Genomic DNA, 13786 nt, shown 5'->3' with positions numbered 1-13786 from the left:
CCCCCCCCCCCCATCACAAGAGGACCCTGTGTTCTCCACAGGCGGACGGGGCTGAAGGAGGCTCCAGGGGAGAGCGGCACACACGGGGACACACACACGGGGGCCAAACGTGCGGGGTCAGAATGGGGGGTGTAAACTCGCATGCAGTGCCACCTGCTAACCGTGGCCCTCTCCTGAGGGACTGGGAGATATGGGGGGGGGAGTGGGGCTGCTGGGAGGGGAAGGAGCCAGCCGTGCGGCAGGTAGGAGGCAGCTGTGCTCAGTGGAGAAGAAGACACCCCCCAGGCTCTCGAGGTGGAGGGGGGTCAGTCACACCCCCTGAACACCCTGCATGGAAAGTGTGCCAGGAGGTGCAGGCGGGGGGGGGCAGATGCCACCCCACCAGGTGGGTGGCGAAGGGGCAGGGGGGGGCGATCTTGCTGCTAGGGGTGTGGGCGATGGGAAGCTGCGAGCCCTGCATTGTAGGGGGTGGACTGGAGGATCTTTGGGGGTCCCTGCCAACCCTGCAGCTCTTAAAGCCGGGGTCCCTGCCTTGCAGGGGTGTGGACTGCAGGACCCACTAGATCTTCTCCAACGTGGGGTGGACTCTCCTTCCTTGGAGGTTTTCCAGCAGTGGTCGGGGGATCATCTGATGGTGATTCTTGAGCTGTGTTTCCTGCATGGCGGGGGGGGGGGGTTTGCCCTAGATGACCTTGGGGGGTCCCTCCCAGCTCTGCGATTCTATGCTCCGGTCCTAGGAGAGGAGGTGGGGAGGCACGTGGGGCGCAGGGTGAGGGGGGCGCGGAGAGTTTGAAGCTTAGCAGGCTGCACTCGGAAGTGGAAGCTCAGATCTGCTGTGAAATAGGTTCAGGTGGTTCTGGCCCTTTTCCCTGATAAGAACCCTAAGAAGCTAAGAAGAGACAAGTGCACAAAGGAGGAAACAGCCACCGGCGCCGCCCGGTCTCAGCGGAACTCCCTGCCACTGCATGGCGCTCGTGGAGAAGTGTGCGGCGCCCATTTGCGAAGCCGGTCCAGGCCTGGCTCCTGGCCCCACCTGGGGGGCGTCTCAGCCAGCCAGCCAGCCACCCCACCCGCTGGATCTCTCTCACACTCACTCTCTCTCTCTCTATGTATAGACTTTCATCTCATTTCTGTCCCCCCCCCCACATAAATACGACCCCTTTAAAAATACATGTCCTGTGCTATTTACAATATATACAGCCCCACATCTGGCGGAGCGGCGTCCCTCTGGCTTCGGAGGACTATTCACATTGGTTAAAAGCCCCACAGCGGACACTGGGAGAGGGAGGGGCTGCGTTTTTTGGAGGGGGAGGGGGAGGTGAGGCAAGGGAGGGAGGCTTTGTTGCAATTCCTGCATTGCAGGGGGTTGGACTAGATGACCCGTGGGGTCCCATTTCAAACTCTACAATTCTAGGATGGGGGGAAACAGAATCCCCCCAAAAGCATCTTAGCCCTTTGTTGAGCCAGATGAGAACCGGGGGGGCATGCAGGCGGGGGGGGGGGGCATTAAGTGCATCCGGCTGAAGAAACCTGCCTCCCCCAAGGGAGAGACTGCAGTCCCATATGGGGCATTTGGGGCATGTCAGCGGGGGGGGGGAGGGGCCACAGAAGCAGGAGGGTGGTGAGAGGGGCCCCCGCCACCCTTGTGGCCCCTGGGGGGGGGAGTGTCACCTGGCAGCCCAACCCTGTGGGCCGGGAGAGCCAGTCTTAAAGTGCAAAGGGGCTGTGGACTTGCGGAGGCCCCCGTGGGGTCTGTCCTGTCGCCTCCCCCGTCCCTTTTGGCAGGGAGGAGGAAACGCCGACCCCAGAAGGGACAGACAGACCCATCTCTGCAGCCCGGGGCCCCTCTGGGGAGAGCAATGTGCAAAGTGGCTGGCGGGTTTAGAAGGGCTTGGCCGGGGGGGGGGGGAGTACAAGATGACCCCCTTCCCACTCTGCAACTCTACCATTCTAAGCCCAGGCAGCCTGCAGGGGATCAGCAGAAGTCGCCAGGCCCTCCTGGGTAAAAAGGGCAAAGCAGGAGGGCAGGGGGTTGGACTAGATGACCCCGGGGGGCCCTTCCAACTACAATTCTACGAAAGCTGCCCAGCCCCCCTCGCTGTGGGTCCCAAGAGGGGGCTTGCCTTGGAGGTGGGTCGCTTCTGCCCCAGATCGGAGGGGCCGGGAGGGGAGAGTCCAGCATCGGCAAGGGAAGAAGCATGCTGGTGGCCTCGGCTGGTGCCCTCTCCCCACCTTGGGGGCTGGGTTGGGGGGGGGAGCAAGGAGAACACCCGATAGGAAAGCAGGCAGGAACAGGGCAAGGGGCTGGGCGCATCGGAGTCTCCGGCCTCCCGGGGAAGTCACTTAGCTGCCGGCGGCCGCCCTCCGTCCCACGGCAAGCGCCGGCCCCGGAGCCGAGGTCAATCTATGGGTCAGCGGTCGCAGCCGTGCTGCTGGGCGGGCGGCAGCAGCTGCGGTGTTTGGATGGGTGCGCCTGGCGCTGCAGTTCACGTGCGGAGAGACGAGTGGAGCGGCGTTGGGTGGCGGGCCTTCCCTGCTGGCTCTCCGGGAGAGATGGGTGCGGAAAGGGGCAGGCGGGGCTCTCAGGCGGGGCACAAACCTCCGGGCAACGGCCTCGGCCAGCTTCTCAGGAGTAAATGGTGATGACCTCCCTGCCGCCACCGCGCACCAGCAAGACCCGGTCGAGGTGCTCCGTCAAGACTTCCAGGAACTCCATGTCTGGGGGAGGGGCAGTTAAGGGGCACCCAGGGCACAGAAGAGAGGCCCCCCACCCTGACGAACCAGGGACCTTATTCTCCTCTGCCCTTTTGGGTTCTAAAGGCACTTGTCTCTAAAAGGCAGAGTACCTGCAGCTTCCCCTCCTGTGTTGCCCTCGCTCTCCGGACGCCCCAGAAATACCCCCGCCCCCAGGGGCCGCAGGGGGGGCTCTGCCAGGGAAGGATACAGTTCTCATCCCCCTTGCGGTTCCGGGGGGGCCCTGGCATGTTGAGCAGCACCAACTTGGCGTCCTTGGACTTCTTCACGATGGCCTCGTTGAGGCGGATGGCGGTGTGCATCCGCCGGACGTTGGCCTGGTTCCTGCGGGAGACGGCGGGGGCCTGGTCGGTTGGCTCCAGAAGCCTCCTTTGACCCCACCCTGCCCACCCGAGCCCAGCGTTGCCCTGCCCCACGACAGAAGGCAGAGGTGGGGCAGGAGAAAAGCCCAGCCAGAGTCGCCCCAAGAGCCCCCCCCTCCCCTCCCCGCAACCCTGAGCAGAGAAACCCCAAGCAAAGACTTACAGGGTCTCCCACTCCCTGGCAGCATCAGGCAAAGGAAGGAGGAAGAGAGAGAGCTGGTCATTGACTACCTGGTGCCTGCGACTGATGCACGGCTGCTGCCACCTCCTCCTGCCAGGAGACATGCCTGGCAACCCCCCTCCCTTGGCACCAAGCCCCCTCCCCTCTGCCCAGCAGCCCCCCTGGTTCCCGGCACCCTCAGCACCTCTCCAGCACCTGCCCAAGCAAAGCCCTGGCAGGAGCAAAAGCGGCTCCCTCCTGCCTGCCTTCCCCACCCTCCGAGGGGCTGCGCGGGGGGCAGTGGCACCGGGACTCACGGCTTCATGCTGAAGAAGTCCTTGATGCTCTCGGGGCTGACGGGACTCTTGCCCTTGTTCTTCTCGGCCAGCTTGTCTTTCGTCCAGGTGAGGTGCACCTTCTCCGGGGCAGCCTCTGGCTCCACCTCAGCCTCCGTTTCGTCACCCGGAGACGGGGAGCAGCTGGTGGCGTTTTTGTCGTGGATGAGCTGCACCTGTCACAGAGGAGGGGGGCAGGAGAGGTTTGAGCGAGGGCACGGACGCTCCGTAGCCCCTCGCAACACAGCCCTCAGCCCCAGTCAGGATCGAGGCCACGCCCCACAAGTCTCTGCCTTGGAGAGGCTGGATGGCCAAGTGTCATCCTGCACTGCTGGGGGCTGGCCTAGATGCCCCCCAGGGGTCCCTTCCAATGATTCCGCCAGTGCACTGGGTTACCTTTGAGTGGACACACAGGGGAGTGTTGCTCCAGCCAGAAGGACTTCCTATCACACCTGGTCTGGAGCCCCCCCCCCCCGTGTGACCAGGTAGATGGGCCTGACCCTGGCAGACCCTATTAAGGGACTATCATCTTTCTCTTGACTCTCTGGATTCCATCTCTTCTTTTTTTAAATTTTTTAAAATAATTTTCAATTAATAAAATTCCAATTGATAACAAATCAAATCAAATCTTGTCGCATCATAATCAAATTAAAAATTTGTGGAGGACTTCCCATGTGCTGGCTGTGAAAGTTCTTTCACTTGTTCTTTCACTTGTTCCTGCTTTCTTCTCTCTTATTTTTCCAGTTTTATAATTCCGATATTGACTCATTGTCTGGATTCCATCTCTTCTTGATGCCTTTTTGCTGTGTGCTGGCTCTCGTCCAGCAGCACCTGGGCTCATCATTCACAGAGGATGAACCCCACACCTTTCTCTGTAACTGTAACTAAAAGCTCAAGCCTGCCTTCAGGATCATACTGTGAACTGAATGTAAGTAAACCTTATCATTCCTTTTAAAGAAGACTGTTGTGTCGTTATTGTTTTTAAGGAGGAACTAAAGGGGATTTACCAGGAACAATCCAATCTGGACAAGCCAGATGATTCTCACAAATCCATCAACTAGCTTCCTGCTATGCACTAGGGAATATGCTCTGCTCCTAGTGTGAGTGAGGAAGGACAGTATTTCATCAATATATCCTCTCCTACTATCTTCAACATCCCCACATTATTTAATATAAGCGCTATTCTTAGAAGAAACTGCCGATGGCAAGAAGTAGCCCCATAAAAGCGGCAGTCCCCTTCCCTCCCACTGCCTCTTGCTCTGCCCCTTCTGGGCATTTGAGCCCCGACCCCCAGCGCCCCCTGGGCAACCTCACCTCTTCTTCAGGCTTCTCCTCGTTGTCGCCCACCTGCTCGTCGGGGACATTGAGCCGCAAGCGCGTGTTGGTGGGGTTCTTGCGCCGGATGGAGCCGCGTGACTCGTCCGTGATGCTCTGGATCTGGGGAGCAGAAGGGAGAGGAGAGGCCACTGGCAAGGGAGCTGCCCCTCATGGGTGGCACCAGGCTCTGGCTGTGCGCCATATGTTTTATCTGCTAGACATCCAATTCATCCTCAGGCTCCTTGTGCCAATTATGAAGCTTATATAGCATGCACAGGTTTTCTTTATATCACCCCCCCCAGTCTGAACACACCCTTAAAACGCCCTATATGCCCCCCCCCCGTGAGAGATGCTTTAGGGTGGCACCCTTTGTTGGCCAAGAGACACTGAGATCTGTGTAGTGAGAATTATAGTATATAATAGATGGCCTACAGGGGAAGAGATGTGAAAAAGATCAAAGACAGGACAGGTAAAAGGAAGTCCTTCTTTACACAGGGCTTAGTTCAACTATGGAACTCCCTGCCACAGGAAGCAAGGATGGCCACCAGCTTGGGTGCTTTTAAGAGAGGATTAGAGGCATCCATGGAGGATGAGAGGTCGGGGGGGGGGGCTACTAGCCAGGATGGCTGTGCTCAGCCTCCCCAGCTGGAAGCAGTGATGTTTCTAGAAGCCACAGGAGGGGGAGGTGTGTGGGCTATCTATCTGGAATATATTTGTATTCCAAGGAGTTAGTGATCTCATCCTCCCTTGAACCCACGCAGCTGAATCTGCTCTCCCTCTTCCTATACGGGCAATCGATCCAGAAGACCTAGCGATCTGACATGGTTACCCTCCCTGCCTCTGTTTGCTTCCTCCTCTCTGTCTCTTGTTCAGCTCTTCGATGGCTGAGAACAGCTTTTAGTGCCCTAATCTGTGATTGTGCTGGGGAACTTCACCTTCTTTGATGTCAGGCATTGTTTGGAGAAAGTGAGGCATTGGGAGAGGGTGGCCAATGAATTATCTGCACGTAGCCAGTCCAGCAAGCCAAGCAGGCTAACAGGCTAGCTAGCTATAAACCTCGTGCACAGACTGATGGCTGCAGGGCCATGCAAACTGAGGCTACCTGGCGGAGTCACTTTGCCGCTTCTTGGGGGCTCCCAAGTGGCAGGTTGAGGTGCTTGCTTGGCATGTATATATTGCCTTCTGTTTGGAATAAAAATATTCAGTCTCCTCACTCACTCATGTTTTGTGTTACTTCTGAATCTCATTTTAAAAGAACCACCTTGCATTTGGCAAGACAGACGGTGCCCCTGTGATCCAATCCTGCTTGTGGGTTTCCCAGAATGAGCACCTGGTTGGGCCCTGTGAGATGAGGGCAGATGCAAACCTGACCAGGTTCTAATGCGCATGGAGCAAGACTCTCTCCTCCCAGCCTCTCTCTCTGTCCAGGCAGTTCTTCAGCCAGGGCAGATTTCTCCCTGGGCGCCTTCTCTTTGCACTTGCATGGGACCTCACGGCCCATAAGTGGGAGGGGATATTGCGGCCCAGCAGCCCCACGGCCCCTTACCTCTCGCTCCCTCTCCGTCTTGGTGAGGTGCATCTGCTTGAGGATCTGGGAGCGCTGCTCCATCACCAAGGTCTTCTCGTAGGTGTAGGCGGAGATGTCGCTCTCGTGCTGCGGGAGAGGGAGAGGGTGGCACTAGGGGAATCCTTGGCACAGCCGGCCGGCCCCAGTGAGAACACCATGCTGGACTAGACAGGCTCCTGGCCGGATCTAGCAGCCGGCTCTTCTGACGGCCTTACCATCTCCACGACTTCCACCTCGGCTGTGATGCGCAGGTGGTACAGGAAAGTCGTCAGGTCCTTCTTCATCTGGATGCTGTTGTCATCCATCTGGGCCACGGTGAAGATCCGCATCTTGCACTTGCGCCAAACCTACGCGGGAGGAAAAGGGGCGGTGGAAACACTGAGCCAGCACACAGCCGGCTCTGCCCAGCTGAGGGGACTCATTCTTGGGAAAAGGCCGGGCAGAACATGGAAGAAACAAGAAATACCAACAATGGAAGAGTGGCAGATGAAGGTGATGGACCATGCAGAACTGGAGAAGCCGACCAGGAAAATCCAAAACCAGCATGATCAAGCTTTCCAAAAAGAGCGGAGTAAATTTGTACAATATTTGAAGGATCACAGTAAGCAACTAACAACACCAGCAGGCTTGTAAGAAGTAATGACAATGACATTTACTTAAAAACTGAGATAAGTTGAATGAGAAAAACGTAAAATGGAAGATGTATAACTGCTATGATATAAAGATGAACTTTGAAAGCCGTGATGCAGGCAGGCGGGAAGTCGATAGGCACATATGAGCAAAAAGTAGAGTGTATAATAAGAATGCGTCTAAATATTAATAATGGAAATGCAATAAAAATATTATTTAAAAAAGAACATGGGTGCCTTCCTCCCCAGCAGCCGCCGGGAGAGGCTGGAGCTCCACTACAGTCATTTGAGTGGTCGCTAGGAGAGTGGATTTGCTGTTGTGTGTCCCTGCTGAGAACTCTGCCCTTCCTCATAGAAGCACAGAACGGCAGAGTTGGGAGGGTCCCAAGGGACCACCTAGTCCAGCTGTCATGGACTGGTTGGACGCAGAGGAATGGTGGAGGAACCCCCAAGGGAAGAAGGCTCAGAGCCCGGGGGCGGGGGTGGGACAGTGACGAGGGGTCAGAGGGAGAAGAAGGAGCAGACCGGGAGGAGGAGATGTCGGAAGTTGAAGAAGCAACAGGGCTTAGTGAGCAGGAAGAATCAGAGGCAGAGATAAGTCCAGAATCAGAGGCAGGAGCTGAAGCAGGGAGATGAGAGCCAGACACAAGTCTGGCTGGTGAAGAGTCACAGACATCTCCCCCTCTTGCTCCCCACTGGTCTCCCAGAACCAGAAGAGGAATGAAAAGGGTGGAGGAGAGGTTGGCTGCATGCAGGCACAGCCTCAGATTGCTTGGGGAAAACCCTGGAGAGGAGAGGGAAGGTGGGGATCTTTGATCTCAACAGCTGATTTCCATGTAGTAAGACCACCGAGAACAAGCTGTTTTGCTCATTAGGCCTGACACTCAACCAAGTCAAGATCGTGTTTTGCTAATACAGTGGTACCTCTGGTTGCAGATGGGATCCGTTCCGGAGGTCTGGCCAGATCCTGAGGTTTTCGCAACCGGAGAGACCGCTTCTGCGTGCACTTGCGGGGTGGCAGACTGCTTCTGCACATGCACACGTGGCAAAAACCCAGAAATATACTTCCGGGTTTGCCGCTTACGTATCCCGAAGTTTACATAACCAGAGGGATACGTAAGCAGAGGTACGACTGTAAAGAGTTAGCTCCTTCTTTAAATTGCGTGATAACCAACCGGCACCCTCCTGTGGCACCGACCCGCAGCAGTGCAGGGATCTCAGCTCTACACCCCCTTGCGTCTCTCCGGATACCTTGTGTTGGCGCAGCAGGAAGGGCAGCAGCATCAGCATCCCTCCGTCGTGCACGATCCACCAGACGTCGATGTGGCCCTCCGAGAAGCGTTCCGAGTTGGCCGGGAACATGGCCAGGTTCTTGGCCACCAGGAGTGCCAAGTGCCCAGCGGTGGTCTCTCGCACGAGCTCTGTGGGGCGCAGGCAGGGGAGAGAAGCGTCACCCACAAGATGCGGGCACAGGACCCCTTGGGCTGAGGGAGGCAGGAACTGGAGCCACAGAGGAGAGGGTGGACAGAGAACCAGCACTCAAAAATCACACATTTGGCACCCGGCTATTGGCCACTTGTGACCAAGCGAAGATGCATCTGACGTCTCCATCATCTGGAGGCGCATGGCTGGGGATCCTTAGATCTAGATCGTTTTCACATGCTAATACCCCGTTCTGTAGAACTCTATCTAGACAATCGGAATGAATTTCTGGAACCAAAAAGGTGCGTTGAAAAATACAACTTTAGAACCGCCTGGCCCCAAAATGGCAACTGGACGTTCCGTTTTGGCAACCGTAACTCTGGTTTAAGGAGTCACTTGGTGTCTGACTTATATATCTGAGTTTCTAACGCGGCAGAGAACCCTAACGTGAGCAGGGAGCAGATGAAAGGAAGTGATTCTGCCTGTAGTGCATTGTTAATCTTTGGAACTCCCTCCCGCAGGAGACAGCGATGGCCACTGACCTGGATGGCTTTGGAAGAAGATTGGGCCAATTCATGGGGTGGGGAGGGCCATGGATGGCTTCTAGCCACAAGGGTCACGCTCTCCACCCCCAGCAAGAGGCAGCAATGCTCCTGAGTACCAGTTGCTGGAAACTGCTATTGTGCTCAGATCCTGCCTGTGGGTTTCGCACAAGAGGCCCCTGTTTGGCCCCTGTGACAGCAGGGTGCTAGAGTCGGTGGGGCCCCTTTGGCCTGACCCAGCAGGCTCTTCTGAGGTCCTTTGGACCCCTCTGCCCTCCCAGCCCCCTGCCCCCCGCCCAGCGTGTACCAATGAAGTTCCTCCAGGTCTGGTGGTCCTCCTTGCTGCGCCAGTTGCGAGGCCAGCCGACCAGGACGCTGTTGTGCTGCAGCCCCCCCAGGCCGCTGGACTGGATGAGATGGGACATTCCGTCGCGCACCGAGGACGACGTCACCACCTGGCAGAAGCCCTTCACTTTCTCCGCCTCCATCAGCCGCCGGATGGACTGCGAGGGAGCAAGGAGGAGAGAAGTTGGAGTCCCTTCCCGACCGAGAGCAGGGATCGGGACCCTGCAACCCCCAACCCCAGGAGTGCCACTTTGCCCCGCTCACCTCCTCTGCCCGCTGGACCTGGGCATGGTTGTCCAGGAAGGTGCCCTCCAGCACGGAGCCCACGATGGTCAGCCCCTTACCCGCCTTTAGCTGGTTGATGAAGGAGAGCAGCTGCGGGTGGGCCACATTCTGGTCCTGATCCACGCGGACAAGCACCAGCAGCTGCGGCCTGGGAAGGGGGAGGCGGGGGTTGGTGCTGGCTGAGCCCTCCTCAGAGTAGACCCATTGGAATGCAGGGAACCAAGTCCACCACGGCCATCAGTGTCAGTGGGTCTCCTCTTGAGTAGGACTAGCATTGGAGGACCCCTGCCCGCTCTCGCTGCCTCTCCTTCCCAGTCCCAAGTCCCCTTCCTCTCTCCTGCCTTGCCAGCTCCCTCTGCTGCCCCATCGCTTAGGGATCATAGAGCAGTCGGGTTGGAAAGGTCCCCCAAGAGTCATCTAGTCCAGCCCCCTGCCATGCAGGAATCACGTCCTCCTTGCATTCACGCCCTCCCTTTGCTCCATGCCTCAGGCCAGGCACATCTCTGTGACTGGAGAGCTGCCCCCCCCGGCACTTGTTATGCCTGTTGTGGTGGGCAGCTGAGCCAGGACCCCTGGCACCCCACTGCCCGGCAGTCTTCCCACAGGTGCCCCCCTGGTCTCCCTCCCTCTCCCTCTCCCCACACCCACCCAGGCGTGATTCTCCTTCCGGTCAGCCCGGCAGAGTCCTGCTCCCTTACCTCCAGTTCTTCGTATGGGGCGGCCCTTCCTCCAGGCGCAAGAGGGCATAACGGGCTGCGCTGAGGGACAGGCCCCGGATCCCGTCGCCCCACTCCTTCTCCGCTCTGCAAAGTCAGAGATCGTCCTCTGAGGCCCTTCGGTGTGTTCCTCCTCCACGAAAAGGCCCCCGGGGGGGGGCAACATGAGAACAGGGCCTATTCTGTGGTGGCTCCCTCTTTGTGGAATGCTGGCACTTTCACTTGGTCTTTAGGTGCCAGGCAAAAATGTTCCTCTTCAACCAGGCCTTTCACTGATTCAACTCTTTGTGGCCTCTTATCGAGTGTGGGGGGCGTTGTTTTTGTTTGTTACTATGCTGTGTATTTTTGTGTTTTGATATTATTATGTGTTAGGATTTAGCCAGAAGTCTGATTAAACTTTGCCAAACACGGAAACCCCCCTGGATTTACTTGGCAGAACTAGCTGGGTGGGCCATTAGCCGGGGACAAACACCAGTGATGGCCATCAAGGAAACCATCAGAGGTCAAGACTGCCAGCCAAGGGGGAGAGGGACCCCTTCTTTGTGGGGTGCTGGTGCGCAGAAGCCAAAGCCAGGGGTGGGTTTTTTTTGGGGGGGGGGAGTTCCTTGGAGTCTGTTTGCAGCGAGAAGGAGGGCAGAACTGCAAGTAAGCTGGGAGTGACCGGCTAGAAGCCAGAGAGGCAGAGGGTTGCTTTTTGCTGTCCTTTGCATCGAACGCTGCCCTTAAGGGGGGGGGAGCCAGACCCGCGTAGGATGCAAATGCTCTGCAATCCCTCCATCTAGCAGCATCAATAGAGCGATATATCCCAAAGACGCCACGGTCTCTGCTGTGTCTTATTGTCCCAGAAGACAACGCAAACCCTGGGGTATATAAATTTAATAATACATAAGGAGGGAGGGAGGGAGGGATAGAGATTTCAGGGAAGGTGGAGGAGAAGCCCCCCCCCCGCCCTGGAACTCGGGGGTTGATCGTGGGATTGCAGAGTTGGAAGGGACCCGAAGAGAGATCCAGCCCAACCCCCTGCAATGCCTGGGTTCTTCCCCCAGAAAAACACCCGGGGGGGGACCCATTAGCCCCCGACCCGCCAACTTACCCTCGATACTCAATGTATTTGTAGATGAGTCCTGCAATCAGCATGGCCACGAGCGCATAGTACCAGGAGCAGATGAACATCAGGGCCAGGCAGAGGCTCATGCCCAAGAAGGAGAGGGTCCTGTGGGCACCAGGAGGGAGGAGAGCTGAGCCGAGTCCAGAGGGGCACTGGAAGCCACCCAGGCCTCCCTCTCCAGGGCCCCGGGGAGAGAGCCCCTAATGGAGAACCAGAAGGAACGGCAGCTAGAGAATCCCAGCCCTTTGCCACTCACCAGTGGTAATACCGAAACCGCGGCCGCCAGTTGGGGGTCCTCAGCAGCGTCTGCACCGCGCAGGCCAGGTTGACGAACATGTAGCACATCAGGAAGAACCTGGGGGGGGGAAGCGCGGGCCTGAATGTGGGGGGAGGAGGAGAGAGGCTCCAAGCCACCCCTTCCCAGCGCCTGGAAAGAACTGCCCCACATGGGGAGGGCAGCAGTGGCAGACAGAGGAGGCTGCCCTAGCCTGAGGGATGCTCAGGACATGGCGAGGGGGCAGTCCGGCCTCTTCCTGGGTGCTGGAGAGAGACCCCCTGCCCCATGCTCAGAGGGGGCCCCAGAGGTCCCAGGAGGGGGAGGGGCGTACATGGAGAGGATTGGGGCCACCTCGTCCAGGGAGGCAATGAGGATGCCTATTTCGCAGATGCAGGCGGTGAGCAGGAGGGCCCAGGTGGGTTCCCCGTTGGCCTTGCCGTGCCCAAAGACCTGCGGGGAGAGGAAGAGAGAAGGCAGAGAGAGACTGAGCAGGAGGAGGCAGAATGGCCAAAAATTGGTTGGACTGAAAAGAGGGTTAGGCAAATTCATGGAGGAGGAGAGGGCTATGGGTGGCTCTACTCTGATTCCACGGTCAGAGGCAGCAATGCTCCTGAAACCACAGGAGGCTCAGAGCCTGCTTGTGGGTTTCCCACTGGGGCATCTGATTGGGCACTGTGAGAACAGGATGCTGGGCTAGATCCTGCAGGCTCCCCTGATGTTCTTATGAAGGGGACAGCCAGACATGATTATGCGCTGACAGCAGCCCAGCAGATGAGATCCAGACCTGTCCCTGTTCGGCCTCCACTGCCAGAGCAAAAGACGGTTCCCCGTTCCAGGGTGCAGCCAGCCAAGACTTCCGGGAGTTGATCCGAAGTCCCCTCTCGGGTTATCGTCCGATCCCTCCTGCTCCATAATTTGAGCCTTTTATTTTTTGCAAAATCACACAAGGTTTTTTTTAAATTCCAAACTTTGCTCAGCTCTTCATGGTGACACTTTTCTGATTTTGCCTCCTCATTCCTTTTAGCAGAAAGGCAATGCCAAGTTGTTCAGGGTCCTTCAAACAAAAATGGAGCACAAAGAGCTCCAAAAAGGATTTCTCTGAACTGAGTGAACCAGCACTAAAAATGGCAAATGCAATCCAGTGTGATTAAAAGACATTTACAGTGGTACCTCTGGTTGCAAACAGGATCCGTTCCGGAGCCCCGTCCGCAACCTGAAAGGTCTGCAACCTGAAGTGCCGCATCTGAGCATGTGTGCGACGTAATTCGGCGCTTCTGCGCATGACATCATTTTGCGCATCTGCGCATGCGCAAATTGCCGAACCCGGAAGTAACCCGTTCTGGTACTTCTGGGTTTGGGGCGTTCGTATCCTGTGACAAATGCAACCTGAAGCAATCGTAACCAGAGATACGGCTGTATTTCACAAATACACTCATGGAGTTTGAACTTGCAGTGACTGACCAGGAAGGAGCCTTTGAGGTTGTAGTGAACGGCTCCATGAAAATGTCACCCCAGTGTGTGGCAGCCACGAAAAGGGCAAATTCCACACTAGGGAACGTCTGTCATAGATGCTACTTGAGAATCCTGCATTGCAGGGGGTTGGACTAGATGACCCTCAGGGTCGCTTCTAATTCTACGATTCTATGGAAACAAAACTGACACTATCATAAGGCTGTTATACAAATCTATGGTGCAGCTACACTTGGCACGCTGTGTATAATTCTGATTTATGGTTGGGAAACCGAATGAATGGGGGAGTCACGGCTCTACAACACATGGGCAAGAGCTCTGGGGGTGGGGTGTCCTTGCTAGGTGGGCCCCAGCTGCCCCCTGTATCAGCCCCATTGCCTCCTCGCTCTCCTTTTGCTGTGGGGCCCCAGGCAGGAGTCAAGACAGCCCCAGCCCCCCTGGCAGCCGAGGAAACAGCTTTGGGCGAGAAGCTGCGGGGGGGGGGGGGAGAAAGGACC

General features: G+C 57.1%; 1 protein-coding gene across 3 annotated transcripts in view; it reads right to left on the bottom strand.

Annotated features, from left to right (window-relative positions):
- Positions 1 to 2430: 2430 nt before the first annotated feature.
- Positions 2431 to 13786, bottom strand: part of SLC12A5 (solute carrier family 12 member 5) — an 89488-nt gene continuing 78132 nt past the window's right edge. For 2 of the 3 annotated variants that reach the window (XM_033153933.1, XM_033153931.1), the window contains exons 13-26: positions 12151 to 12269; positions 11799 to 11897; positions 11528 to 11647; positions 10417 to 10521; positions 9698 to 9866; positions 9396 to 9591; positions 8376 to 8545; positions 6711 to 6842; positions 6475 to 6582; positions 4926 to 5048; positions 3594 to 3787; positions 3280 to 3294; positions 2945 to 3078; positions 2432 to 2718 (exon numbers count right to left, since the gene is read on the bottom strand). In XM_033153933.1, coding sequence (XP_033009824.1) covers positions 2627 to 2718; positions 2945 to 3078; positions 3280 to 3294; positions 3594 to 3787; positions 4926 to 5048; positions 6475 to 6582; positions 6711 to 6842; positions 8376 to 8545; positions 9396 to 9591; positions 9698 to 9866; positions 10417 to 10521; positions 11528 to 11647; positions 11799 to 11897; positions 12151 to 12269 — 1776 coding nt within the window. In that variant the 3' untranslated portion in view covers positions 2432 to 2626. Of the gene's footprint in view, positions 2719 to 2944; positions 3079 to 3279; positions 3295 to 3593; positions 3788 to 4925; positions 5049 to 6474; positions 6583 to 6710; positions 6843 to 8375; positions 8546 to 9395; positions 9592 to 9697; positions 9867 to 10416; positions 10522 to 11527; positions 11648 to 11798; positions 11898 to 12150; positions 12270 to 13786 lie in introns of all 3 variants that reach the window. The other variant, XM_033153932.1, reaches the window with a different exon arrangement.

Source organism: Lacerta agilis, chromosome 6 (assembly GCF_009819535.1).
Source record: "Lacerta agilis isolate rLacAgi1 chromosome 6, rLacAgi1.pri, whole genome shotgun sequence".
NCBI lineage: Eukaryota > Metazoa > Chordata > Lepidosauria > Squamata > Lacertidae > Lacerta > Lacerta agilis.
The sequence above is the reverse complement of the archived record's forward strand: the minus strand, read 5'-3'. Positions and strand labels throughout refer to the sequence as shown.